This window comes from Meles meles, chromosome 6, assembly GCF_922984935.1.
Source record: "Meles meles chromosome 6, mMelMel3.1 paternal haplotype, whole genome shotgun sequence".
Classification (NCBI taxonomy): domain Eukaryota; kingdom Metazoa; phylum Chordata; class Mammalia; order Carnivora; family Mustelidae; genus Meles; species Meles meles.
The window spans coordinates 66,175,564-66,202,664 of NC_060071.1; the positions used below are offsets into that span (position 1 = coordinate 66,175,564).

At 50.3% G+C, this 27,101-nt stretch overlaps 2 protein-coding genes across 7 annotated transcripts in view; one reads left to right on the plus strand and one right to left on the minus strand.

The window, feature by feature from the left end:
* The window catches only part of STARD9 (StAR related lipid transfer domain containing 9), a 134,614-nt gene extending 124,521 nt beyond the window's left edge, over positions 1–10,093 (plus strand). For all 3 annotated transcript variants that reach the window (XM_046008707.1, XM_046008708.1, XM_046008709.1), the window contains 7 exons: positions 6,182–6,299; positions 6,490–6,611; positions 6,839–6,903; positions 7,078–7,280; positions 7,467–7,546; positions 7,730–7,888; positions 8,415–10,093. In XM_046008707.1, coding sequence (XP_045864663.1) covers positions 6,182–6,299; positions 6,490–6,611; positions 6,839–6,903; positions 7,078–7,280; positions 7,467–7,546; positions 7,730–7,888; positions 8,415–8,516 — 849 coding nt within the window. In that variant the 3' untranslated portion in view covers positions 8,517–10,093. The remainder of the gene's footprint in view (positions 1–6,181; positions 6,300–6,489; positions 6,612–6,838; positions 6,904–7,077; positions 7,281–7,466; positions 7,547–7,729; positions 7,889–8,414) is intronic.
* A 1,687-nt stretch (positions 10,094–11,780) lies between these two features.
* CDAN1 (codanin 1) lies at positions 11,781–24,089 on the minus strand. 4 transcript variants are annotated; one of them, XM_046008716.1, is made up of 28 exons: positions 23,944–24,089; positions 23,226–23,716; positions 22,794–22,997; positions 22,428–22,597; positions 22,184–22,297; positions 22,024–22,102; positions 21,501–21,621; positions 21,220–21,329; positions 20,665–20,754; positions 19,903–19,978; positions 19,190–19,395; positions 18,743–18,863; positions 18,461–18,607; positions 18,187–18,353; positions 17,778–17,865; positions 17,434–17,523; positions 17,218–17,272; positions 16,863–16,996; positions 16,679–16,782; positions 16,265–16,423; positions 15,812–15,875; positions 15,539–15,617; positions 15,231–15,379; positions 14,025–14,132; positions 13,832–13,895; positions 13,481–13,662; positions 13,143–13,250; positions 11,781–12,580 (listed from the first exon to the last, which is right to left on the minus strand). In XM_046008716.1, exons 1-28 carry the CDS (start codon positions 24,031–24,033, stop codon positions 12,455–12,457), a joined length of 3,696 nt encoding a protein of 1,231 aa, XP_045864672.1. In that variant the 5' UTR covers positions 24,034–24,089; the 3' UTR covers positions 11,781–12,454. The 4 variants fall into 4 exon arrangements, 3 of the variants coding, with proteins under 3 accessions (XP_045864672.1, XP_045864673.1, XP_045864671.1); XM_046008717.1 differs by having other exon boundaries at positions 22,024–22,048; positions 22,794–23,000; XM_046008715.1 differs by having other exon boundaries at positions 22,794–23,000.
* Between the last annotated feature and the right edge of the window lie 3,012 nt (positions 24,090–27,101).

Here is a 27,101-nt window from a genome sequence, read left to right on the forward strand (position 1 = left end):
ACCTACACGATCTCTCTCTCTGACAAATATCTTGAAAAGGAAAAAGGTTTTGTATGGACATAGTTTTTCATGATTTGGGGGTATATGCCTAGGAGTTGAATTAATGGGTCATAGAGTAACTGTGCGTTTCAACATTTTTAACAACTACCAAACTATTTTTCACAGAAGCTACACTATTCTAAAGTCCCACCAGCAGTATATGAGCACTGCATTTCTCCACATCCCAGCCAACACCTTTCTCTTTATTTATAGTCATCCTAGTGGATGTGACAGGGCACCTCATTGTGGTTTTGATTTGCATTATCCTGATGTTTAAAGGCTTTGAGCATCTTTTCATGAGCTTACTAGCCATTTGTATGTTTTCTTTGGATAAATGTCTATTAAGATCTTTTGTCCATTTTATAACTGGGTTGTCTTTTTGTTACATTTAAGAATTCTTTTTATATTTTAGTACAAGTCCCTTATCAATTACATGATTTGTAAAAATTATATCTCATTCTATGTATTGTCTTTGCACTTTCTGGTGATGTCCTTTGAAGCACAAATATTTTGATGATGCTCATTTTATCTATTTATTCTTTTATTTCCTATGCTTTTGGTTTCATAGCTAAGTAATTGTTGCCCAGTCCAGGGTTACAAAGATTATGCCTATATAGGCATACATGCCTCATTTTATTGTGCTTCACAGATGATGTGTTTTTTACAAATTGAAAGCTTGTGACAGTCCCTCATTAAGCAAGTCTCTCAGTGCTATTTTTCTAACAGCATTTGTTCACTTCATTTTGGTGATTCTTGAAATATTGCCAACTTTTTCATTATTATTATATTTTTTATGATGATGTGTGGTCAGTGATTATGACTTACTGAAAGCTCAATGATGGTTAGCATTTTTAAGCAGTAAAGTATTTTTTAATTAAGGTTTACATATATATTTTTAGACATAATGATAATGCACACTTAGTAGACTACAGTATAGTGTAAACATCACTTTTTTATGCTCCGGGAAACAAATTAAAATCATTTGACTCACTTTATTCCGGTGGTCTGGAACCAAACCTGCAATATTTCCATAGTATACCTCTATTTTCTTTTAATAGTTGTATAGTTTTAGTTTCTACATTTAGGTTTTGAGTCCATTTTCAATTAAGATTTGTATATAGTGAGCCAAAATTAGGGGTCAAATTTCATTCTTTTGCATGTGAATATCTAGTTGTCCCAGAACCATTTGTTCAAACAATTATTGTTTCCGCTCATTGAATTGTCTTGGCACCCTTGTCGAAGACGAATTGACCATCAGTGTATGGATTTATTTCTGGACTCTGAATTTTATCCCATTGAATTATATGTCTGTTCTTATGCCAGTTCCCTGTCTTGATTACTGTAACTTTGTAGTTAACTTTGAGGTCAGAAAGTGTGCAACTTTGTTCTTTTGCAAGATTGTTTGGCTATTCTGTGTTCCTTGAATTTCCATGTGAATTTTAGAATCAGCTTATCAATTTCTGCAAAGAAGTCAGGTGAGATTTGGGTTTGGATTGCACTGATTCTGTATGTCAATTTGGGATATATTAAACACCTTAACAGTAATGTCTTTTGATCCATGAACACAGGCTAGCTTTCCTTCTATTCGGGTCTTCTTTGCTTTTAGCAGTGTTTTATAGTTCTCAGAGTAGGAGTTTTGAATTTTTTGTTGTTGTTGTTAAATTTATTCTTAAGCATTTTATTCATTTGATGCTATTATCAATGGAATTTTAAAAAAGATTTATTTATGTATTTGAGAGAGAGGGAAAGGGAAGGAGAGAGGGAGGGAGGGACGGGAGGAACAGAGTCCCCAGCAGACTCCCCACTGAGCACTGAGCCCAGTGTAGGGCTCCATCTCAGGACTCTGAGATCATGACCAGAGCCAAAATCAGCAGTTGGACACTTAGGCAAATGAGCCATCCAGGCATTTTTTTCTTTTTTTTTTCTTCTTAATTTCATTTTCAGTTTGTTCATTGCTACTCTACAGAAATACAGTTGATTTTTGTATATTCATCTTGTCTCCTTTACGCTTGCTGAACTAGTTCTAATAGTTTTCTAGCAGATTCTTCAGGTTATTCTGTACACCAGCTCATAGCATCTGCCTTTGTTGTTTTTTTCTTGCCTAATTGCCCCAGTAGAATCTCCAGTTCAGTGCTGAATAGAAGGGCTCTGAGAGCATACATCCTTGTTTGTGATGTTAGGAGAAAACCATCCAGCCTTTCACCATTAAGTATGATGTTAAGTGTGTGTTTTTTGTGGATAATCTTTATCAGGTAGAGGCAATTCCTTTCCAGTCCTAGTTTGTTGAGTTTTTTTTTTTAAGGTTTTATTTATTTGACAGAAATTACAAGTAGGCAGAGAGGCAGGCGGGGGTTGGGGGGGTGGGAAGCAGGCTCCCCGCTGAGTAGACAGCCCAATGTGGGGCTTGATCCCAGGACCCTGAGACCATGACCTGAGCCGAAGGCAGAGGCTTTAACCCACTGAGCCACCGAGGCGCTTTGTTGAATGTTTTTATCACGAAAAGGTGTTGAATTTAGTCAAATGCTTTTTCTGCATCTATTGAGATGATAGTGTGGATTTTTTCCTTTATTAACATGTTGTATTGCATGATTGATTTTTGTATGTTGAACTACTATATCCCAGGAATGTTGTATATTTGGTCATGTGTATTTTTCTCTTTCTATGGTGCTAGATTCAGTCTCCTAATTTTTGTTGGCAATTTTGTGTCTCTATGCATAAGGGGTATTTATCTGTAATTTACCTCTGATGTCTTTGGTTTTGTGTCAGGAACTTGCAGAATGACTTATGAAGTATTCCCTCCTCTTCTGTGGAAGGATTTGTGAAGCATTGGTGTTAATTCTTAAAATATTTGGTAGATTTGAAGCTAATGAAGTTGATCTTGTGAAATTTTCTTTGTGGGAATTTTTTTGTTTACTGATTTAGTATCTCATTAAATGTTCAAATATTCTATTTCTTCTTGAGTCAGGTTTGGTAGTTCCTGTCTTTCTAGTGATTTGTCCATTTCATCTAAGTTATCTCATTTATTGGTATATAATTGTTATAGCATTCATTTATTATTTTTTCATTGTTGTGAATATTTAAAGCTAAAAATTTCTACTCAAGCCCTGCTTTAGTTATATCCCATAAATTATTTTTATCAATTTTTAAATAATTTTGCAATTTCAGTTTGTAATTCTTCCTTGATCCAGCTGTTAAGAGGTTTGTGTGTGTTTTTTTTTTAAGATTTATTTATTTATTTATTTGACAGAGAGAGAGAGAGTTCACAAGTAGGCAGAGAGGCAGGCAGAGAGAGGGGAAAGCAGGTTCCCTGCCCAGCAGAGAGCCCGATGGATGCAGAGCTTGATCCCAGGACCCTGAGATCCTGACCCGAGCCAAAGGCAGGGGCTTTAACCCACTGAGCCACCCAGGTGCCCCAGTTGTTAAGTTTTTAAAAACTTTTTGGTAGAAGGCTCTTGTGTTTTCTGATTTTGCTAAGCATTTTTGTTTGTTGTGTGTTTGAGTATGTATGTATGATTTCAGACAAATGTGATTTCTATTTTTTAATTTGTTCAGGGTTTTTTTTTGTTATGAATATTCCCATGGACATCTAAAAAATTTTTTTTTATTATCATGTGGTTTATATGTTCTCTGCATTGAGGGTGCATATGTGTGTCTTTTTTCTGATAGTCTGGAAGTCTTGAAAAAAATTCTTTTCACAATCACTTTTGTATCTTTATATAATCTTTATTACTTGATTTAGCAGTTTTCTTTTCACCCTGGTGATAAAACATGAGGAAACCAGTGTCTTTCCACCTTGTCTTTTTCTTTTTTTATAGCATTTCTACATTGTTTATAATGTTTGTATGCATAGAGATGTTCTTATGCTAGATTAAATAGACTCTGCTCACCTCCAGTGATTAGCCCAGCATTCTGTAGTCCACCCTGGCAGTCCCTCCCCTGTAATTTCTTCAGAAAGGCTCACGGGCACCTTCTCTAGGGTCTCTGAATTCATATTTGAAAGTGTTTGTTTATTGCTTTTATACTTACATGAAAGAACATCTGTTCTTTGCTAGGTCAAAGGATATGTGCATTTTAAATTTAAAATACATGGCAAATGTTTCCACAGTATGCCAGTTTACACTCTTAAGTAATACCTGCCCACTGTGCTAAAGGTTATTTTCTTCAGCAGGGTGAGAGGCATAGAATACACCCTTCATTTTATTCTTGGCTTGCAGCTCAGTTCCGCCCTTGTGCCAGAGATCGCACACCTTGTCAGGTACTTCAGACCCTTTGTCTTTGTGCTCGGGGCCACTGGATTACGTCCCCCTCTCAAACCTGCTGTTAGTATTTTTGGTTTTGGAGGCCCTTGTTATATAAAGGAAATTACCTGTTTGTGTCATATGAGATACCAGTGGGTTTTTTCCTAGATGAGTCGTGTGTTTGTTTTTATTTTGTTAATGACATTACTACTAGGAAAATGTTAATTTTATGTTGTCTAGTGTTTGTCAGTCTTTAGTTTCATGACTTCTGTTTAGTTTCATGCCCTTTAGGAAGGCATAGCCCCACTATGAGATAATTTTTTAAATTTATATTGTTCTGTAGTCATAATAATTTTTCCTCCACTCCATATATTTTTGAGCCACAAATCCTGAAGAGTTTGTATTGGCATGATGTATGAAATGGGTCTCTAATATAACCTTTTTTCACATGGCAGCCAGTTAACTCAGCAATATTTTTCTATTGGTCTATGGGTATTTATTTTTGGAAGTCATCAGCATGGCAGTGGGAGCAAATGGAATCCCCCAGGAGTATATTATTGAGGGAGACAAGAAGGCCTAGGCCTGAGTCTTGAAAGAATCCTAGAGTTTCAGTTTTTGTTTGTGGAGGGTGAGCCAACACGGGAAATCGGGAAGGAGCACTGCAGAGATAGGAAGCCAGGAAGGAGCCAGGGCACTCAGGAATGGAGTATCTCAAATGGAAGGGAGAGGCTGGCTGAGTGGAAGTTCTCTGAGAGGTTGAGTAAGATGGGGCCTGGAGTTGTGGATCAGATCTAGCCACATGGACATCACAGAGACCTGGGTGATTTACTGTTTGGCGGAGCGGTGAGGCAGGTGCTAGGTTTAAGCGGGTTCAGAAGGGAGTGAGAGGTGGGAGACGGCACATGGTGACAGTTGTTTCAAGAAGCATATCTGTGGGTGGGAGAGCAAAGACCCCAGTGAGGAAGGTTTTTAACGGTTTTGCATACTTAAATGCTCATAGGAAGCATTCAGCGAAGAGGGTGAGGCAGAGGCAACAGGTGAAGAAGGAGACGATCAGCAGTGGAAGGTTCCCAAGAAGAGGGCACAAGACCTCAGTCTGAGACAGAGGGACCCGCCTAAAGTAGGAGAGACCACTTGTAATGTTGCACAGGAGGAATGGAGGCAAGGATGGAGGTGGAACTGTCTGTGTTCACCTCTTCTTGTCTTAGAGTAGCAACAGGTTAAGAACTGATGATAGAGCTTGGTGCCTCTAGATGGATGATGCCTATTAGGTTCAGCAGGAGTCAAGGTCATGTCCTTGAGTTGCTGGCTGAGATAAAGTTGGGAGGAACATATTGCAGATCCAGAGGATCATCCCCATCTGATTCCAAATGAGGACCTTTGGTTTAGCCGCTGTATGGGGCATGGCGGGGCAGGGTGGAGCATGTGCGGAGGCCCCAGGGTCAGGCTTCTCACAGCCCGTTGCTTTTCCTCCCCCTCTCCTGCTTTCTGCTTGGACTTTGTTTGCTATCCCACTAATCTCAGCTCTAGCCATGGCCACGTGCCTGTTGCCACAATGGTAGAAAGCCCCCCACGTCCACACCCACTGATGCTCTCTGCTGGGTCTCCTGAGCTCCGTTTGTTCTGGTTCCTTTTAGGAACTTTCCTACAAGCCATCTTTGAGCCTGTGGCTTGAAGCATAAGGGGAGATCATCCAGGCTCAGGTTTCTATTGCTCTCAACTTCTTGGGGGGCATCCAGCCTTCTGTAATCCCAGTGGGGAAGATCTTTTACGGTTGAGCCTTTATGTTGGAAACTGTTGGCACAGTTCAGAGTTGGAGGAGATAATTCTGCACAGGCTTCCTGGTGCTCTGCTTTTCTCTTTATCTGCCTTTGCTCTGATCCTGAGCATTTTCTTTTCTGCAGGGGGACATAAACTTGCCTGATTCCAGTGACTCCTGGATAGGGGATGTTCGGGGCAGTTCCACAGTGAGGAACAGTCACCTGAGTCTGGCCGGGTCCCCCTGGAAGAGCTTAGCTTACAGTGAGTGGAGGGGGCTGAGGGTACATAGCTACCTGCCTGGTTTGGGGACTTTGGGGGCTGAGGTCTCCTAGATCCTAGGGAGTCACTGGCCTGAGGTTATCAGCCCCCAGTCCCCGTCCCTCAGGAAGCTGTTGCTGCTCTGATGCCTGGATAATCATGCTGTCTCACAGCCTCTGCCCATTCATCGTAGGCCACAGAACCTCCCTGGGCAGCTGCTGCTGTTCTCCATCCAGCCTCTCCAGCCTCGGGACCTGCTTCTCCTCCTCCTATCAGGACTTGGCCAAGCACATCATAGACCTCTCTGTTGCTGATGTGAGGAACTGTTCCACTTATCCCCATGGCTCCTTTATCAGACCTGTGCTCGGTGGGGAGGAAGGGAAAAGAGGGAAAGAGCAGGGCACTTGAGGGCCGCATGGCTGCTAGTGGCTCTCCTTCTTGACAGAAGGGGAGTTGGGTGCGTGCTGGCTGAGTGACTGGCTAGTCCAAGGGTCTGGTTTGTCCTGTGCCTGCTAATGTGGGTGTGATCGCTGTGCCTCCAGGTGATGGCTGCTTGCTCAGATAATCTGCACAACCTCTTCCGTGGCCAGGCAGCAGGTGGCTGGAAGTAAGTGCCTTTGCCCAGCATCTTGTCCTAGCCTGCTGGCTGTCCTTTTTGTCCTCTCTCTTTTCCCTTCTCTGCCCTGGCTTCCTTGAGTCCCTCACCCCAAGCTGCGACTCTCTGACCCTGGAGCCCAGTTCTTACCTCCTCTTCCTCTTCCTCACCCTTGGTGTTCCCCAGCTATCAGGGTGAGGAGCAGGACGTCCAGCTTTACCACAAGATGTTTTCTTCTACTCGGCATGGCTTCCTGGGGGCAAGAGTGGTGTCCCAGCCACTGTCTCACGTGTGGGCAGCTGTGAGTGATCCGACCCTGTGGCCGCTGTACCACAAGCCCATCCAGACAGCAAGGCTGCATCAGCGCGTGACCAACAGCATCAACCTGGGTGAGCCTGGGGAAGGATTCCCGTGGGCTGTGGCCAGGGACAGAGGGAGCAGGGCCCTCTTGGAGGGCCAGAGGCTCAGACGACCTCCGATCACTCAGGCTGCAGAACGATGGGATATCGGGGGTGCTTCTGGGTTGGGAAGTCCGTCCACACACCTGCTGACTCTCTGCATTCCTGACTCTCCAGTATACTTGGTGTGCAATACCACCCTGTGTGGCCTGAAGCAGCCCCGGGATTTCTGCTGTGTCTGCGTGGAAGCCAAAGAGGTGCCTGAATTGCTGATGGTAAAGATATTGTGGGCAGAACTTGGGCTGGAGTGCTGTGAGAGGCCGTCATCGTAGGCATCAGGTCCTCTGGGCAAAGGAAGTTTGGGCAGGCATGATGATAGCTTAGAGGCTGGCTTCACTGGAGCCTGTCCTTGTCTGACCCTTGTCACTCTCTGTCCCCAGGGGCACCTGTCTGTCATGGCAGCTCAGTCTGTTTATGACACATCCATGCCGAGACCCAGGAGGGAGATGGTCCGAGGGGAGATCCTGCCCAGTGCCTGGGTTCTGCAGCCTATTACCGTGGAAGGAAAGGAGATCACCAGAGTCATCTACTTGGCCCAGGTGATCCTCCCTGCACGGCTGGCTACGTGGAAAGCCTTGGTTTGACCCTGGCACCCCATGGGAGTTTCCTCTTTAGCTGCTCGTCGCCCTTCAGTGCCCAGGACCTACATCCCAAGAGCCAGAGACTTGGGCTTCTTGGGTCATAGTAAGGGGGTGGTCTGTGGGGAATTAAGGCAGGAGGGGGCAAAGTTGCTCAGTCACCGAAGAGCTCAGCAGCCTTCAGCCTCTCTGTTGCCAGTGTCCTCGGGAGATAGTCGTGGCAAGGGAGGAGCAGCAGCCTCAGCAGAGCAGAGTGAGCATGACCTGGGCTGTTTCCTCTCTCCTCCCAGTACACCATGACCTTCCGTAGCAGGAGGGGAAGCCCGTGCCAAGATCTGAATAGCAGAGCACAGGGGCCTGTAAACTCTGGAACTGCAGACAGAGGAGATTTTCCCATCACGACAGCCCGGGTGGCTTCTTGTGCCCATCAGGAATGGAACATCCGCATCTGTTCACACCTTTAACTTCCCTCTCTGCTTAATTTCAGGTGGAACTTGGCGCACCAGGCTTTCCCCATCAGCTCCTGAGCTCCTTCATCAAACAGCAGCCGCTGGTGATAGCCAGACTGGCTTCCTTCCTTGGTAGTTAGCATCTTGCCCTCAAGATGGTGCTGCAGAGCTGCAGGCCCAGGATGCGCCAGTGACGCTAGGGTGGCTCTCATCACTCTGTCTTGGGATGCAAGGAGAGGCGAGGCTACCGGCTGTGGCTGACCAAGCAGACAGCACTCAGACTGAGTGGCCAGCAAAGCCCCAACAGTACTTGGGTCACAGCTGGGGCCTCTGCAGAGCAAGGGGACCTGAGCTCTTGGCCCTGGCCGGCCAGAGTGAATGAAACTCAACTCACCGTTTTGGACTTCTTACCCCTGGGACCCGGTGGCAGACAAATTACTTGAAGACCAGGATTGGGCGCAGCCAGCAGAACTGGGGAAGGGCAGGTCTCTGGCACCATGCTTCCTGGCTCTGGCCCAGCCCTCAGGCAGGGAGGGAAGCAAGCAGCCATTGGCCGGGACTGCTCGGGATCTGCCTCCAGTGTTCAACTCCACTGCAGGATGGAGTGTTGGAAAATAGCAAACCAGAAAAAGGGTTTTTAAAAACAGCTGCACAAACCGCAACAGTGATTCAGAATCGTTTCTCCTTTGGTTTTTTACAAAATGCTTTATTATTAATTTTTGATCCCCCCCCCCCCTTTCCTTTCCCTCACAGGAGAGGACATTTGTTTGGGTCTTTGCCTCAAAGTATTGAGCAATGCTCAGTCTTGGAGCCGTCACTCCAGAGCTAAGAATGGAAAGACCACTGTAGAAGCAGGTTGGACAGATTTGGGGTCGTGAAGGGGAATCTAGGTCTTTGAGGAGGGGTGGGGATGAGCAGCTAGGTGTTGGCTGCTGTTCGCACAAGAGGATTTTAAAAAGCTGAAAAGTTGCTTTTTGAAGACTGGAGAGAATACTAGAACTCCTAGAGGAAGTACATGACTTGTTAGGAGGAGACTCAGTTCCATTCCTCTTCCTCAGAGCCTTGGTGCCAGCCTTCAGTGGTCTCTTGGGCATCCTGCTACTGGGGTAGGATAGGCTATTCTAGGAGGGGCGGGGGAAGGGCTTGGTTTTCTTGTACCTCAGCCTGGCTAAACTTGAGCTTTGAGTTTGCCATATGCTGATATGGAAGTGGTTGGGGTGGGAGAGAGTCCCGCCTTGCATTCTGGTGTCCAGAGTCTTTGGTGGAAGAGGGCGACCATACGGGGTTGGAAAAGATGTGGTGAAAAGGTTTCTGTATGGTACAGAGCAGAGATTTCTTTAGAAGTGTTTGCAGGATTTTTTTTTTTCTTTTACCTCAGATTGTTACTTATGTAAAACTGAAGCCTTTTTAAATTGCCTTTAAGTGTATTTTTCTGGTTAATTTTTTTTTTTTGGTATATTTAACACCCTATTTATGTACTCCTATCTCTGTTCATATAAATCTTTAAAGACTATTGATTGAAAGAGAACACTTGCAAATTAGAATTCCATGGTGTCCTTTCATTTAGTGAAGACTGCTGTATCATTTGAGTTCAGAATTTAGCCTGGAGATGAGGACAGCAACACCTGCTCATGGCCCAGTCTGAAGATACACGGTTCATACAAATATACTGAGCTCTTCCCATGAGCTCAGCACAACTTTGCTTGAACAGCAACCTGATCACTTGCCCAGCTGTAGCCAGCTGTAGCCCAGATATACAAATGAGAGAGGATACCAGAGCAGTCACTGCCACGCAACAGCAACCACAACCCCCTGGAAGGAAGCTCTTTAACAGGTAAGCACCTCCGGGCTTCTGGGCAGAGCCGGCAATGGGAATCTGAACATATGGGTCGCTAAGAGGTGACACTATTCCCCTCACTGTTAGAGCCACACACCTGGCCTGAGTCAGCAATCTCAGGAATATCAACTGAGGGTGATGCTGCATTCAAGATAGTCCAGGGACCCAGCTCTAAATGATCATGAGTAAGTCATATTTTGGTTTCGATGGGGGCGCTCTCATCAGTGATGAGATTCATCAGAATCACTTGGAGAACTTGTTACACCCCAGAGTTTCTGATTGAGTGGGCCTGGACAGGGGCCAACACATTTGTATTTCTAGGAAGTCCGAGGTGATCCTGAGGCTGCTGGTCTGGGGACCACACTTTGAAAAACACTGTTTTAGACAATTCGCAGTGAGCAGATACATAGAAAAGGACTAATTCATTCATTAGTTATGAGCTGTCTGACTCCTAAGTTTATCTTACTGCCTAGAGAGTGGGCCTTTAAGGTTCACACGGGCCCATGATAAGTTTCCTGAATTGGGCCCATGCTGCATTGAACTGAGCGGGCTTGAACCCAGCGACTTTGGGCTTGTCTCCCACCTGTCCCATCCATGGGGAGCTGCCCCAGGTCAAGTGGCAGCTTCTTACCTCAGGGGTCAGATTCAGAGGACAGTGCTTATGTTCAGCCACACCTAGTAGGCACACAAAGATAAAATCCTTCTTAAAACTCTTTTGGTTCCCAGTTATTTGGCACTTCCTGAATTTGTTATAGTATAAAATGGATTTAAAGAACAAAGCTAAAGGCCTTTAAAAATGAAGAGATTATGGAAGGAAGGTTCAGTTGCCAAAACCTGTGAAAGGAGCAACTGGGAGAAGAGGGAGGGAGTGCACCCAGACAATGTGTGACAGAGGGATCTTTCTGTGCAGTTGGCCACCAGGAAGGACTTCCCACAAGCTTTCCCAAGGTGCCACCGCAGGCCCCCTCTGCCCAGAGAACCTGACACTTCCTTGGGTCGCCTCTTTGACGGCTTTGTGCTTTTCCCCAGGAAACACACATGGATGCGCAGGCAGGAGTTTCGCAAGACACTAACGGGGTTCACAGAGTCTCCTTCCTCCAACACAGCTTGGACCTCTCTGTATGCGCTGCTGATGCAGAAAGATCATGAATTTTATACACGTGAACTTCATGCACATTACCAAGGTAGTGCTTTTTTGTCAAAATCAATGGATCAATTAGACACAAAATACTTCTGAGCCAAATCACAATCTACCCCCCCACTCCCCCGCCCCAACAAAACAAGCGTGACAAGAGCTGCCCCGCCATCAAGTTCATTAGGGAGTGGCTGGTGAGTGGAAACTTTGCATATTAACTTAACCTTATAGGGAGCTATATAGAAGTCGCTACTGTTGGCAAGGAGGTAACTGGGCCCCAGGCTCCAGCAGGATGGAACATTTAGGCATGGCTAAGTGTCCAGGCCTTTAATACAGCTTTATTCTGTTGTGCCCACCTTCAAACCCACCTGGGACTTTGCAGCCTGCTAAAGGGAAGAGTCAGGTGAGAATAACTAGACAAGAACCCCTTGATAAAGAAAACAGTTTATTTTAAAAAGCTCTAATGTTCTGCCCTGTGCTTGGCTCCTGGATGGAGCTACGGTTGAGAGTTAGTACCTGTACAGGGCTGAAGGCAGAGAAGGTGCAGGGTAAAAGCTGGGTTTCTGGCGGGTCAGCCCCACCTCCCGTGTTGTGCATTTTTAAGATGGCAGCAGTCCAGCTCCTGGTGGTAAGAAAACGTTGACTCCCAAGATTCGTGTTTTAACTCCCCACAAGTTAAGCAGAAGTCATCTGCCTCTGTCATGATTTCCAAATCACAAAGTTTTAAGGGACGCTGGGGTAGCAGCAAATGGGGCTCAAGTCTTCGGTCATCAAGCCCACACATGTCATCTAATAATCCAAGTAATAAATGCCAACTCTTCGGCTCCAGGACTGGAGGGCCCCAGGCTCTTTCATAATCCTCAATCAGGCGAACCCTCCTCCTTCCTCTAGGACTCGGATGATGAGCCTGCAGTCGGTGGGATGCCAGGCAGCCCCACACTTCTTCACACGTGAGCAGGAGGCCTGAATACAGACTCAGCTACTCCTTCCTCAGCCAGGGTCAGCAGTGAGCACACGGAGGGGGGCACGGGGCCTCCTCCTGAGGCATAGTCAGCCGGGCTTCCGGGGTTCTGGTCAGACACCCAAGACATGGCTGCTTCCGAGCCCTAGCTCTGGGCCAGCACAGTTCCCCGGTTGGTTTGCACCAACTCACAAGCTCTTAGCTGGGGTTCTGGCATATGAGGCTCAGCTAGAAACAGTTGGAACAGTGTCGCTAATTCCTCAGAGAAGTCCTGGAATAAGCAGAAAGACAACACTGACTGACATAATTCTGGATGGTACAATCTTTCTACTAAAAGGCAATAACCAGTATCAAGCCCGGCTAACCAGTGAGTAGACAATCTTATTTTTTCCCACCTGACTTCTACACTGAAATGGATGTGACCCCTTTTCCCAGGAGTACTCTGGGACTTCACCAGGGAGAGTGAAATCTGACAGCAGACTCCACTATGGAGTACTTCACCACCAACAGGTGTCATCTTGACAAACCGTAGGAGGTATAAATCATTGTGCCCTAGATCACAATAACATTAAGTACCAGCTGAGATTAAAATCTAGGTTATTCTGATTTTAAAAACTCCTACTCACAGTACCACGCTGCTTTCCAACTACCTACCTGTCTTCCCCCTTCCCTCCCCCATCATCTCAGGGCCATCCTGAAGATACCCGACAAAATCCACCGAGCTTTGGGAGGATCTGAAGAATGCCTGGGCCCCATCACTTGCCTCATTTCAGGATAAAAGGGCATATGACACCTGTTCTCTGTCCAGGTATGAGGAGATGAGAACTCCTTACCTTTGGCCACTGAGCGTCACGGAGGCTGCCCAGGCAGGCCTCTATCTCCGTCCGTCCCATGAGCCCTTTCTCTACCAGCTCCCGGAGCAAGAAGAGGAGCAGGTCCCACTGCAACACATACGGAGGAGGTCAGGGTGGCTACGAACACACAGCGACCTCGACTGATCCAGAGGACAGAAAACTGTGGCAGAAGCTGTCTGGAGCCCATGCTAGGGTGTCCAAGAAACTGAGCACCACTGCCAGAAAAGGGGAGTAAAGGAACCCCGCCTACAGCGGTAGGGTTAGAACAGGACTGCAGAGGACTAAGCAGCCTGACTGCCCCCCATCTGCCGGCTCACCTCCCTTGGCCGAGTGTCTGCCAGAAGCCCCACATTTCTTGGGCTCAGCAGCAGTTGCAGTGGAACTGGCACCTGAAAGTCATCCTTCCACAAGGAGAGCAGCACGTGGAGGAGCCTTCGAGCCTGCCCTCTCTCTAGCCCACGAGGTGATGGGGGCCCGAGGACAGGGATGTGGTCTGCCACTATGGGAAGAGAAGAAAGCCCAGCTTTAAGAGATGGAGGTAGGGTCCCCTAGCTGGCCCCTGGGAGGAAGAAGAAAACAAAGCTCCATGTGTGTCTAATCTTGCTTGTACCCGGCCCCAAGATCTGGGGGATCTGGCAAGAGTGAGAAGTCATGGAAAGGAGTCATACCAAGGAGGGATGCTAGATCCACAGAGCACTTTGCCAGATGCTGCTCGGCAGGCGGGCACAGGAACTGTGGGGAAGAGGCAGGGAAAACCCTGGGTGTCAGCACTGTCCTTACAGCTGCGGCTCCAAGCCATTGCAGCTCCGGTTCGTGGGCGCCGGACAAGGACACCCAGCGGAGCATCCTGCTGTGGCTCACCTGGCGGCACTGCAGTGTCTGGCCCAGCTGGCCTAGGAGCTGCTCCAGATGGTCCGGAGAAACTCCCTCCTCAGGGTCCCGGGGGCCCACAGCCAAAGACAGCACATCCTGGAGACAGCAGGGGTGGAAGCAGAGTGAGACTGCATACCCGGCTAGCACCTTGGAGGCCACAGAGAATGTGGCCTGGGGCAGGGATCAGCCAGTGGAAAGAGGTGGAAGGAAAAGGAAGACGGCCCCTGGATGAAGTGGCAGCGTCAAGGTGCCTTGGACCTGGGGCTTGGCCGGGACCGCACAGCTGGGAAAAGCAACCACGTGGACGCCCACAGATGAGAGGGAGCAGGTCAGCCGAGGAACAACATGCTGCCTGAGCTTGAGATGTCCCTCGTCTTCAGACAAAGGCGAACCTAGCCAATTCCCAGAGGGCGCCTGACTTGGCAAGCACTTAGGGGAGCCGTCCTGCTCCATACATGGTGGATTTTCTCTCTCTCAGGCTTCTCTGTTCATCTTCTCGGGAAAGTCCGGTTTCAGTAGAGAAAACCAGTAGCTAATGGCCATTTAGCCTTTTCTTCTCCCTCCCGGATACTCTCCGTCTTTAGTCATTCCTCCTTAGCCCTAGTCCTGATCTTTGGCCCTACCAATAAGGAAAGAGTTGAGGCTCTGCCCCATTGCTCAACTCTGCTGTTGTAGCACAAGAGCAGCCGTAGGCAATTCATAACTAAACAAGTGTGGCTGTGGGCTGACCCCTACTCTAGACAGGCTCTAAATTTTTCAGATTGAAGGCAATGGTAGTTTATTCTTACTGTGTAACTAAATAAGCATCACCTCCCACAGAGGAGAACATTACTGAAATCTGATCCCAAAAGCAGGTAACTGCCCCTTAGAGACTTTCCTACCTGTTAATACCAGACAGGCCCTCGTGACCAGGCTCCTGTCGGCACCTGTGTAATATGCAGCCCTGCCCAAACTTTCCCATCTGCCCGCTTCCCCTTCCGGGTGACTCAAGTACCAGAAGTCCGAGAAGAGCAATGAGGAAAACCGTTCAGTTCAGCTCTGCCCCACCAAACCCCATTGTCATGATGGACACTGGACTAGCTGCACAACACAGAAAGCAGCTACACGAAACACTGCAGCGGACGCGAGGAAGGAGGGAGACCAGGAAAAAAGCGGGGAGAGGGGAGGGGCGCAGGGAGGAGGGGAGCTGTGTACTTTGATCTCGGAGATGAGGTGGGAGGGGAGGGGAGCGTGGTGCTCACAGGCTCGGGAGCAGCCCCTCCGCTCCCCCCGGGCAGCTGCTTCGGGACCCTGGGCTCGAAGTGTGCGACTCACTGCCGCCTTCACCTCTCTCCTGATCAGTGCTGCAGGTCAAAGGGAAAACAGAAAAGGGGTCACACCACGCCAATGCATGCCCAGCACCGTTTCCAGCTGCCTGGTGTTCCATCTCCCCAAGGGCCTCACACTTTCAGGCAGTCCACTTTGGAAGAACCTGGCCAGCCCTCCCCTAGCCCAGACCTTACCTGTGATGTTGGCTGACAACCAAGTACAGGCTTTCTCTGTTGCAAGCCCCACAGCAATGTTCTCTGCACTGCTTAGAACCTGTGACCCAGAAGAACTGCAGCGTCAGGGGCCCAGGGAAGCTTGTGGATGACATGAACATGAAAGGCGCTTCCAAGGCCGGGACCAACCCACGGGACCACCCGCCACCAGCAGCCTCACGCACGCACAGCCCGCGGCACACTCTTCCACCACCAGACACTAGTGTGCAGGCTCTCGGCCTCCTCCCTACTTACAGCTGCCGGGGTCTCCTCGGGAAGCAGTGCCCGTACAGCCCCAGGGCTTTTCTTCTGACAGAACCTGAAAAGAAACAGAGGCTTTCAGTGATGGCTAGAGATTTCAGCCTGGCTCTCAGAAGGAAAGGCCAAGGGCACCCATCACCTGAACGAGGATGGCCCTGCCGTGGAGGGTACGGTGGGGTGGGGTGGGGGGAAGAGAAGCACTGTCAGTCCTGAGCCCACCCCTGATCCCTGATGCTGGGAGGGATGGGACACCCAAGCCCCTGTTCTTCCAAATTCAACTTCAGACATTAGGTCCTAAAGCCCAAGATTTGAGCCTACAGAGGAAGCAAAAGAACAAGGCGGCGGGGCTGGTTTGGAGAGCACATGGAATAAAAGAGTGTGTGAAAAAGTCAGAAAAAGAAAAGCTGAGAGCAGGGATGAGGGTCCAAGGAGACCGGTATCTCTTACTCCCGCCCCTGGGTCAATGCCTGGGCCCCATGGGGGCATAGCTGGGAACACAAGATCTCCAACAGCTGGGCTGGATCTCCCCCGGCCTGTCCCTGTGTCACCAGCTGCTCCTGAAGAAGCGACTCGGCCTGGCGCACCAGATCTGCCACCAGCGTGGCCCTGCAGCAGGGACAGAGAGGCTTGGAGGTAGCTGAGGGAGCTGAATCAGAAAGGGGCTACAAATTCAAGGAAATCTGGTCAGAACTAACTTCAAAGAACGTTAGCAGTTTAAGCCTCCCCACCACATCCTTCCCCTCAAGCTAACTTGCCTCAGACTGGCAACACGTTAGGAGATTTAAAAGGGGGAACACGTGAGGGAATGAGCCTGCACCCCTCCATGGATCTGCCTTCCCAACCCTCTCAACCCTCACTCACTTGATGTGTTTGACACAGTTAGAGCCAATTCTCTCTGCCACAAACTCCACAGTCCTACGCAGGGAAGGCGGCTGGTTGTGGAAAAAGGCTTGGGCCAGCTGTGCCTATGGGGAGGAGGGAACAGTGCATCAAGTTTCCTTTCTCTTTCCCTCCTGGTGCCCCCTGCCTCCACCCAGACCCTCACCTGCAGGCCCTGGCTGGTCCGGGGAGGCTGGGCTCCAAGGCTGGTGGTGGTGGTGGGAGTGATCTTCCTCACAAAGCCCCCACTCCTCCCACTGCTGCCCGACACCCAGGACGCGAGCAGTTTTCGGAGCTCTCCTGCATCAGGGAAGCCCGAGTGCTTAGTTCCAGAGCCACCCCTACCCTTCCAGGCATATTGGGCTTTAAGTATTTGTGGAGTAAAGTGGCTGAGGCACCTGGGGAACGCCTAAGGAGAACAACGTGTTTGGGTGTGAGGCCGACAGGATGCCTGCTGGGTACTCATAAAGGGACAGGCCAAGGACCGAGGACCCCAGGTGGCAGAGCATCAGTGTCCTTACCAATATAGGGGCAGCAGGTGTAGAGCAGGTGCTGGTCCACCACGGGCATGCCGTCCTTGGGGAGAGAACAGAGCAGAGCTAAGGACGCAGGTTTCTCTTCCTTCCCACTGTGCCAAAAATGGGAGTCAGGGAAGACAGTTACTCTAGGAACTCCCTGCCTGCCTGCCTCCTTTATTCCTCCCACCCCCACGGCTCTGGCTGGACCCCAACACTCACCAACCCAAGCTCTGAAGCTACTGTATCCACCTCCAAGGCATCCAGCTGACCCTCTTCCAGAAAGAATAAGTCCTCAGGGACTGTGGGAATCTGACAAAAGATCAGGGCAGTGCAAGCTACAGTCTGCACTACAGACCTTGTGGCTCCAGGAGCAAAGCAACCTTCCTCCGTGGCTCCAGGAGCAAAGCAACCTTCCTCCGAAACCACAGGATTCCCATCCTCCCCCTCCCCCTCCCATCTTCTGAGTCTGACCTCAATCAGACTCCGATATCCTCCCACTCCCCAGCTCCCGCCACACTGGCTGCCTCCCTTCCCCAATCTGGATCTTCCCTCACTCCACTAACCTGGAAAAGCCAGCCCAGGACAGCTAGCAGCAGCAACTTGTTCAGGAAACACATCTCCCCTTCACTTTCCTTTGACAAGACCAAGCTCCTAACAGGAACATTGGGGCCAAGAAAGAAATGGAAGGGAGTAAAAGAAAGCTATCACAGGGAAGGTAATTCTCAAAAGCAGCCCAAAAGGAGACCGCTGTCATGCAGGCGAGCAGGATCTCCTCACTGCCCTTTCTCAGATCTGTATTTCCTCTCAGTTGGGCCACAGGAGGAGCCGAAAAGGCCCAATCAAAGTGCAAGGAACCTCCCCGGTTCTGCCGTGGACCCGAGCCTGCATCTCCCCTGGGGATCAGCCTTGGCCTGGGCTATGTCTCCTCCCTGACAGTGCCCTCAGCTCTAGCACTACCCTCACTACACTCACCGGTGTAGGTGCAGCAGGACAGTGAAGATGCTGCGGTAATAGTCCAACAGGGGCACGATGTGGTCAGCGAGGGAAAGGAATTCCACCAGCCAGGGCACGGTGAGCACGGCTCTGCGGGCCCGCAGCCCCTGCTGCAGCAGAGCCCGCACGTCCAGGGCCGGGGGCACCTGGGGGGGCAGGGCTCGATCAATGGATGAGGCTGGGGCCAGACATGCCCTCCAACTCCAGGACTCTGGGGCCCCTCTCAGCCCTCCTTACCAGAGCCCCCATTCACCTGGCTCCTCAGGGCCAGAATGGAGTCCTGGAGCTCACGGGTCGGGGGTGGCTCGGGCCCCCGGTATGGCAGGAAAGCCACAAAGCCCAGGAATTTAGCCAGAAGCCTCAGGCTGAGCAGCACCATGGCAAACTGCCTCCGTTCACCCTGCAAGGAATCAGGCAAGTAAAAGGTCCTAAGCATAGGGCTTCTAGAATAATTATGAATCTGTTATAAATTCTTGAAAATAGCCCCTCCCTCCTAGGTCAGAACCCTGTATTCTTCCTCATTCCACTTTCTAACCTGCCAGTCCACGTCTGACTCCCCATCTTCATCACTAGGCTCAGGTTGGGGCAGGGCAAGGCTGTTGAGCTCCCGGATCTTCAAACTCAGACTGTCCATGAGATGCTGATTAAACTGGAAGCTAGGAAGGAAGGGGAAAAAAAAAAGAGAGAGAGAGAGAGAGAGATTGGCAGAGGTGTAGAAAGACCCAGAATAGAGAAGAGGTGCTGCAGACAGAAAGGCACAGTGGGGTACAGAGGGGAGGCAAAGGAACAGTGAGGTTACCTACGTGGATAAAAGAACGAGAAGGGAAACAGAGGCAGAAGTGTGAGCTGCAAGGAGCCCGGCCATTGCCCAGTCCCACCCTGTTAGATTCCAGACAAAGAGAGAGACAACTGTAGCCCTTCTCGAAAGACAAACCTCTCCTGGCCCTAGGCCTACTCCCTGCAAGACACAGGGGACCTTTACCTGCTGGCACTCAGGATGAAGTCCCTGAAGAAGCCCTGACAGCCTGGGAAGGTGGGGGGTGGGCAGGGTCCCCCGCTGCTCTGAGGGGCCACAAGCCTTTCCTGCAGGCGCCGCAACCGCCCCAGCTTGTCCGCTCCAAGCATACTTAATACATCTGGAGCCTCCCCCAAGACAGTGCCCCCAGCGCCACCAGGACTCTGACACATCTGAGGCAGAGGAAAGAGGAGACAAATAAAAAACCCCGAAGTTTTTCCAGAAAGGAGGACTGAACAAAATAGGGTAGAAGTAATGAACATTTAGGGAATGCCAACCCCGCATCAGGTGCAACAGATCTGTTTTTCAAGGTAGGGATGATATTGTTTTATAGGTGAAGAAGCTAAAACTGCAAGGTAAAACATTTGCCTAGGGTCCCTGGAGCTAGAACTTGAAATCAGGCCTGAGTAGTGTGCCAGTGCTCTCTCCACCACAGCACAAATTGAGCGCAAGGAAGTAGTGAGAGGCTCCAGGCGGGCAGAGAGTGCAGGACTCATGATAGAGGGGTCTGGCTCCTCTTCGCCTGCCTGATTTTGGCCACTGCTTCCCCACCCCCACGGAACAGAAGTGTTCAAACTCCAGCCCAGGACCTGCCTGGCTGTCCGCCCCATCCCAGAGTGCCAGTCATTACTTGGCTGCCTTAATACCTACTGTCCCCTGTAATCTGCTGGGGCTATTACCTGGAGAAGTTGTTTCTGGAAAAGCCGAACAAAATGGCTGTGACTGCAGGCTGCAGAGAGCTGACCCATCATGGCTCTGAGGAGTAAGAGGCAGGAACAGAATGTGAGAGAAGGAGGAAGGGGGCAGAAGTCTGAGAGAACGAGCCAATCCTTGGGCTCTTCAGTCTTTTACCAGGGGCCCGAGCAGACCTCGGCCAGAGCTGGCCAGCACAAGGTAACAGGTAAGGGACACCTTCCTTCTTCAGCACCAGCATCCCTCAAGGCTACAGATACACTTGACCTGCCAAGAAATAGTACCACTCCTCTCATCTTCAGTCTACACTGGGCTCCAGTGAGTTTCATGACCCCAGTGGAAGGCAAATCCCTGGACAGAGGATACTCTCTCTGCACCTCATCTCACTATGTGAAGTCCTCAGAAGTGCTGAACTACATGATGGAGAAAATGGGAGGTTGGAAACAGTCTAACCAGTGACTTGGGCCAAGTACTCCGTTACTCAAGCAATCTGGAGAAAGGGTTTTGCACTTAACTAGACATTAGCTATCACAGAACAAGTCTGGGTCACGTCTGAGTGCAAGGAGTAAGCCAAACAAATCCCTTCTGAGTTGGGCCAAAGCTGCCAGTAACCAGAGATGAAGGAGCACAGAAGGTAACGGCAGGGTACGGGTCGGGGAAGAGCCCTCCTCCAGTCAGCTACCAGAGCACCGCCAAGCTGCCTACTGCCAGAAGCGAGAGAGACAAGTGACCAGTGTGGGAGCACCTACCTGATCCTGCTGCCCAAGCCCTTCTCAAAATCCCAGCCAGGCTCCTCGTGCCGATCTTCCCACTCTCGAAGCACCTCAAAAAACACGTCCCTGACGGACAATAGAATGCCTGATCAACCGAGACACGGGTGACCTCACCGACTACCAGGAGCGCCTTCTCTAGCTCAGAGGAATGGAGGATGGGACTATCCACAGCCCCATTCCTTTTCCTCTCCAAAGTTCTCTAGATGATGAGAACGCTGCAGACCCAGTGGCAGCACGCCACAGGACTCACAGACCCTGGTGCATAGCAAAATCCGGTTCTCTCTTACTGGAGAACCCCATGACTAAAGTCATACACCTGTGAAAAGGCTGCTGAAATTGGAGGTTCAAGTCCACCGCAGGAAACAGAATGAAGGTACGTGGCCATTCTGATGGTTGGAAGGGAAGGGCCCAGTGATGCTAACCTACCACCTGCTAGTGCCAAGCTCCTAGTTTCTATGGAAACAACATAGGCTGCCTATCCCAGAGAAAATGCCGCCTCGTTCCCTCCCCAAAGTTCCCTTTTCTTATCACCTCTGTTTTTTAAAAGTATGAAAGGCTCGGTCACTGGAGAAGTTGGCACGATTGTCTGTTTCTGGCTGAAAGGAGACAGCTTGAGCAGAGGGTGGCATCGCCAGAGAGACCTAAAATACGGGAGTGACATTAGGGATGGAACCCTCACAGGTCATGCTCAGAAAACTTCACCCCCGCATTTCTGCCCAGAGTTAGCCCACGTGACACTAGGGTGGTGGGCGCCAGGCTGCCTGAAGGATGAGGCTGGGGAAGGTGAGGTCCGGGCTAGGCAGGGTCCCTACCTTGGCAACACTGCCCTCATAGGCAGCTCGGAGGCGGCCTTGCAGAGCAGGTGAGAAGCACAGCAGCCGCTCGTTCTCAGCCAAGAGCTTCAAGGTCCCTTTGTCCAGGTAGGAAAGAACCCTACAGGGACAAGAGCGCATCTGACTGAGGGGGGGATGCACTGCAAATAGGAAGTGGGAACCTGTGCACCACCGAGAACATTATTGGGAACATGGAGCAGGTATGTAAGGCAAAGTCATGGGCCGAGCGTTTAAGATGCTCGAGGCAAGGGGGGCAGGAAAGACCCCTAAGGAGCAGGGAAAGATTAGACACAAACCCAAAGGGCAGATGCCAAGACTATAGGGGGCAATTTGATTCTTTCAGGGGTTAAATTCATAGCCTTGATACAAAATGATAGGCTACATGTAGGAAGAGGCCCAGGGTCACTGTGTCTTTGGGAAGCACAAGCACTTACCCCAAGTGGCCAGAGAAGCAAGTGGACAATGGGACTAAGGCTTAAATGCCTCAGCTAGGGAAACTCACTGAAACTGACGCTCCAAAACCTGCACTGCAAAGAAGACACAATCATGGACACTCTGGAACAGTGGGCTTTCCAGGGAATCTGGAAGGATAGTATTAAGTTGTCAGTTAAGAACTGTTTCATCTCCAGACCTCATTTCCCAAAAGAGGCTTGCCCACTAACCTGGTGCTCCTGGACTTGGTTCAAGGTCACCGTCCTTGGTGGCCACCATCCTCCGAGCAGTAAGGAGCTGAAGGACAAAGAAAAGCTCCAAGAAGAGGTTTGGTACCAGGTTCTCTGGATATAAAAAGAAACCCCAGGGTGTTGGGCACTATTTGGAACCAAGGCTCAGTTTCACACACCTTACCATTTCTCCTGCCCCACACTTCCGCAAGCATCCACTCCAGCACCCTTTGCTCCCACCCACCGGCAATGCATGAAGAGTAAATGAGGGCTATCAGCTCCAGGCGCGGGCGGGAAGACACTCTGGCAGGATCAGCGGATTCAGCTGTGAGGTTTCCTGTCCGGCTGGGGAGGGGAGGCCCCAATTCTGAGGTGGGACAGGTGGTAGAAGGTGACTGCTGCAGCTGCTTAGAGCTATGGGGACAGAAAGATGTCATGAACAGTTCCCCTAGCTTCCCCCCCAACAGCCACACACCAGTTCCTCCAGAGCAGATGTCCACAGCCCAGGAAATAGACCCAGGGCTCCCTGGGGCAAACTAATCTCAGGGAAAAGCCCTTCAGATCCCCCAGTGGGAGGAAGCTGACAACCCAGGGAGTGGCAAGGTCATACCGCTCCTTCCTGAGCATCTCCCGCTCCTCTTGCAGACTTCGGCACCCTGGGGGAAGGCCATGGCCCCAAGGGCTAGTGTCCGGGACTGAGGGTTGGGAACTGGGGACACAGTTGATTGGGGGTGAGGTGAAGCAGGTCTTGGGCTTGGAGAGTGACCGCTCTTCGCTCACCGGAGTTGGATTGATCCTGCGTGAAGGCTTCGTCCTGCTAAGTAGCCACAGGTTTTTCTCAAATTCCTATCTTCAAACATGTCCCCCTCCACCGCCTCAAGGGCGGGGCCGCTTGCAAAATGCCCCTCACTACTGTGGTTATCTCACCCCCAACCTTCCGGCGATTCCCACGCTCAACTGCGGAGCGCCCGGCCCTAATTTCCTGACTCCTCTCGCACAGGCTTCGTGCCACCCCGCTCATGGGGGTAGGGCTGATTCTCACCCTGCAGGGCCGGGGGGCACCGAGCCTACGGGAGGGAACTCCTCCAGGTTGCTGAGGTTTGGCGGATCAGAGCGCACGAGGCTGGGGCTGCCGGGGCTGCCAGAGCCCCTGGACCTCCGGCCCCCAGCCCAAGGCTGACTCTCTCCGCCGACACCCTCCTCCAGGCCCCCAGGGCCGCGGCCTCCCCGCTCGCGGCCCGGCCCCGGGCCCCGCCTCCTGCCCCCGCGGCGGGCCGAAGGGGCCTCCGCGGCGGCGGCGCTCGAAGGCTCCGTCGGAGGGAAGAGCTGGCTGCGCGCCCCGCGGCCGCCCCGCGGCGGGCCCCCCGGCCTCCCTGGCAGAGCTGCCGAGGAGCTCGGGGCCTTGGCGGGGGTTGGGGGGCCCTGCGGGAGGACGCGGCTACTCTGCTCCCTCAGGAAGTTCAGCAGGAACGGCACGAATTCCTTCCGCAGTGGCCGGAGGGAGCTCAGCGCGGCCGCCTCCCCGGGGTCATCCTGAGGGAAAAGCGGGAAGGGATGAGAGGGTCAGCGGCCAGCCCGGCGCCAAGAGCAGCCGGGACCGCAGGGCACGCTGAGGCGGGCGGCCCGGACAGCGGCCCCTAGTTGGAGCGCACTCGGCCCGGGCTGACAGCCAGGCACCCTAGAGAAAAGGGACCTGAGGGATGGTATCTCCCGCGGAAAGCAGATTCCGGTCAGGCCCGGGGGTGTTCAGGGGCTGTTACCTCGGAACTCTGGGCGCTGCGAGCGATCCACCGCACCGCCGCTGCGACCGACACCTCTTCTCGCAGCAGCGACTCCAAAACGGCCGCCATCCCGGTCCGGGCGCTTGAATGCGATTGCGCAGGCGCCGGCGCGCCACGGGCGGCCTGGGAGGGGCGGGGCCGGCCAGCGGAGAGACCGTTGGGCCGCTGGGCGGAGGGGCGGGGCAGAGGGGCGGAGCCGGGGCTTCCCCGGGCTGAGTTCGGGCTCAGGCCTTCGGGCAGGGCCGCAGCCGGCTCCGCGCCTCCTTACCACAGCCGGGGTGGCCCGCCAAGTAGAGCCGGCCGCACCGCGGTCGGCAAGGCCCAGCTCCGGCTGCCCGGGCGCGCGGGGCGACCTGTGATGACTCGACATGACGGGAGACCGAGGACCCGGGAGAACGGATGGATGATAAAGATGAACAACTTTCCGGAGAGACACCTGCCTTCTGCGATAAGCACACTCTTTTCTTTCAAGAGTTTAACTTTGTTTCCAAGATTTTTTTTTTTTTGCGGGGGGCGGGGGGGGGAGCGTAGAGGGAGCTCTGGGCTGGATCCCAGGACCCCAGGTCGCCGAGATGACGAGCTAAGTCAGCCAAAGTAACCCACCTAGCCACCCAGGCGCCCCTCAAGAGTTTACATTTTCTAGATTCAACCGTCACCACCTTGAAGGAGTTAGGATAAAATTCGCCTAACCACATTTGACCTTGTCTTTCTCAAAGGCTGAGTTTTCTCTGCCCTGGCTTATGGGCACCCACTGATTTTCCAGCAGCCACCATCAACTGAAAGACCACTTAAGACTTCTTACAAGGACGATTTTTAGAATCCTCAGCCCGTAACCCTTAAATGCCTCAGGTGCACACAGAATCACCTGTCTGTATCTTTACCTTACACCAGGTTCTTATTTCAACTGCTCTGCAGCTGAAATGTTAAGAGGCACATGCTTGAGTTATTTCTTAATTTCTCTTATTTGGAAACACGTGATAGGCAGCTCTTTGGAGGTTGTTACTAGCTGAGATAGGGGGAAACCAGGCAGGGAAAGACAGATGGCACTAACATTCCAGGTCAGACCACACAAGGTGGGGGAGAAGCAGTGCCTATGTGAGTGCCTCCTGAGAGTTCCTCTGGTTCAAAGGAAGGTCACAGGTGGAAAGGAGAGGGTGGTGGGGAGCAGGAATGACTGGTGCTTCCTGTGGAGAAGGAGAAAGTATGTTCAAAAATGAAGGACTTAGAGGGAACTCTTAACACTTGCTAGTTTAAAAAATATATATTTTATTTGTCGGCGGGGGTGGGGGTCATAAGTGGGGAATGTCAGGCAGAGCAGGCAGAGGGAGAAGCAGGCTCCTCCCCAAGCAAGAAGCCCGACGCGGGACTTCATCCCAGGCAGGCCACTTAACCAACTGAGCCACCCAGTTTTTAGATTTTATTTGGGAAAGAGAAAAATCTCAAGCAGATTCCACACTCAGTGGGGAGTGGGACAAGGGGCTCAATCCCAGGACACTGAGATCATGACCTGAGGGGAAAGGAAGAGTCCGACACTTAACCTGCTTAACCAACTAAGCCACCTAAGCGCCCCTTAGCATTTGCAGTTTCATTACAGTTTTATTACATGGGGAACCATCTCCTTGTATCCCAGAACTCTGGCTTTTATCTGTAGGGGTACTGAACACATAGCTTCTAGTCAATCCACTGCTGCTTTTTCTAGGTCACTTCTGGATGTGGTACTGCATTTATAGCAACACCTTCTGTTCCCTGTTGGGCTTGTAACCTCTGGTGCATCCATTAACTTTATTAAATTAGAAAAATATTATTTCCTCTTTTTGAAAGCAAACCATCACACAAACAGAACTACAGTGTGCATGCGGAATGAATATTTTATTACTAGATTATAAAAATAAAATACAAAATAATTTTAGAACAGAACTTAAAACACTGTACAAAGCTTTAATATGATACAAATGGGAAAATTAAATAAATAATTACACTTTTATGTACAGATGGCCTATACAAAAGCACTCCATGTTTCTGCCAATACTCTTATGTCCTCGGTTGCCTGAGCAAAAATGCATAAAGAGGGCTGCTTGGAGGGAAAAGGACAATACAATACCTTTGGAGGTATTTCAGAGCAACTTCTCATCACTCTGGTTTCATGAAGAGGAGGAGAAAGGACGAAAACTGTGGGATTACTAAAGTCCTCTATCCTAACTTAACTGGTTTCGCTCGACAAGAAAATTCTTCTGGTTTATGGTTCAATCTGATAGAACAATTGCCAGTAGTTCCTAACTTTCAAGAATTATATCTAAGTCAAAACTAGATGTCTCCCCCTCTTTTTTCCTAAAAGCCGTAAACTGATACATAAATGACCCAATGAAATCAGCGCTGGCGATTTTAGGAATGGAGCCGGGAAGGGGATGGGAACTGTGCAAGGCGGAGGAGTGTGGGGGCTCAAGCATGGGTCACCTTAACAGTTCTCTTCTTTGTTCAGCTCACTCAATCCAATTTCGGAGCCCTTAGTGGCAGAATGCTCTGTGTCTTTCATGGTCCTAACTGTATTTTTGAATGCTTTCTACCTTAGTGAACTAATTTATCTATCTTGTGAATCATTTAAAAAGAAAATAGTTTTGAAAAGTCCTAAGGGCCTTCCCCTCCCTGGGTTACTCCCTAAGATAAATCACATTCAAAACTCTAGTCACCTTGTTTATCATGGGTGAATGAAGAACAAAGCCCAGATTCCAAATATGGGGAAATGCTGTGAATGGATTTTTAGGGATTTTAAACTGTGTACTGTAAGGTGGGAGAAAGGGTCATATGGCAAGAATAGTGTATATTAAAAACTTGGGTTTACGCAATGTTTTTAGCTGGGTGAGTGAACAGTTCTGTACACAATATGAAACGGTATTAAACTACTGAAACGACAGGTAAAATTCCTATCATTAGTGTGTAAAGCTATGTCACGGGCAAATTCTCTAGTCATATAGGCCCAAAGATCTGCCTCATGGAATCCTATACTGTAGGTCAAGGAACCCAGAACCACTGGCCCATGGGTACTGAAGTGATATGGCAGCATCACCAGTGACACACACGTACTATGCCCACACGGTCACTTCCAATTTAACAGGCAGACTCTCTTAAAGTTCCAAAGG

What these genes read in the sequence shown, in the direction of transcription:
- CDAN1 (XM_046008715.1), bottom strand. Translation starts at nt 24,033, where the DNA reads ATGGCGGCCGTTTTGGAGTCGCTGCTGCGAGAAGAGGTGTCGGTCGCA. An exon ending in AGTCAGACGTGGACTGGCAG is followed by an intron (nt 18,608 to 18,742) that starts GTTAGAAAGTGG and finishes GATTCCTTGCAG; the next exon opens with GGTGAACGGAGGCAGTTTGC. An exon ending in GCATTGACCCAGGGGCGGGA is followed by an intron (nt 15,876 to 16,264) that starts GTAAGAGATACC and finishes GTTTCTTTTCAG; the next exon opens with GTTCTGTCAGAAGAAAAGCC.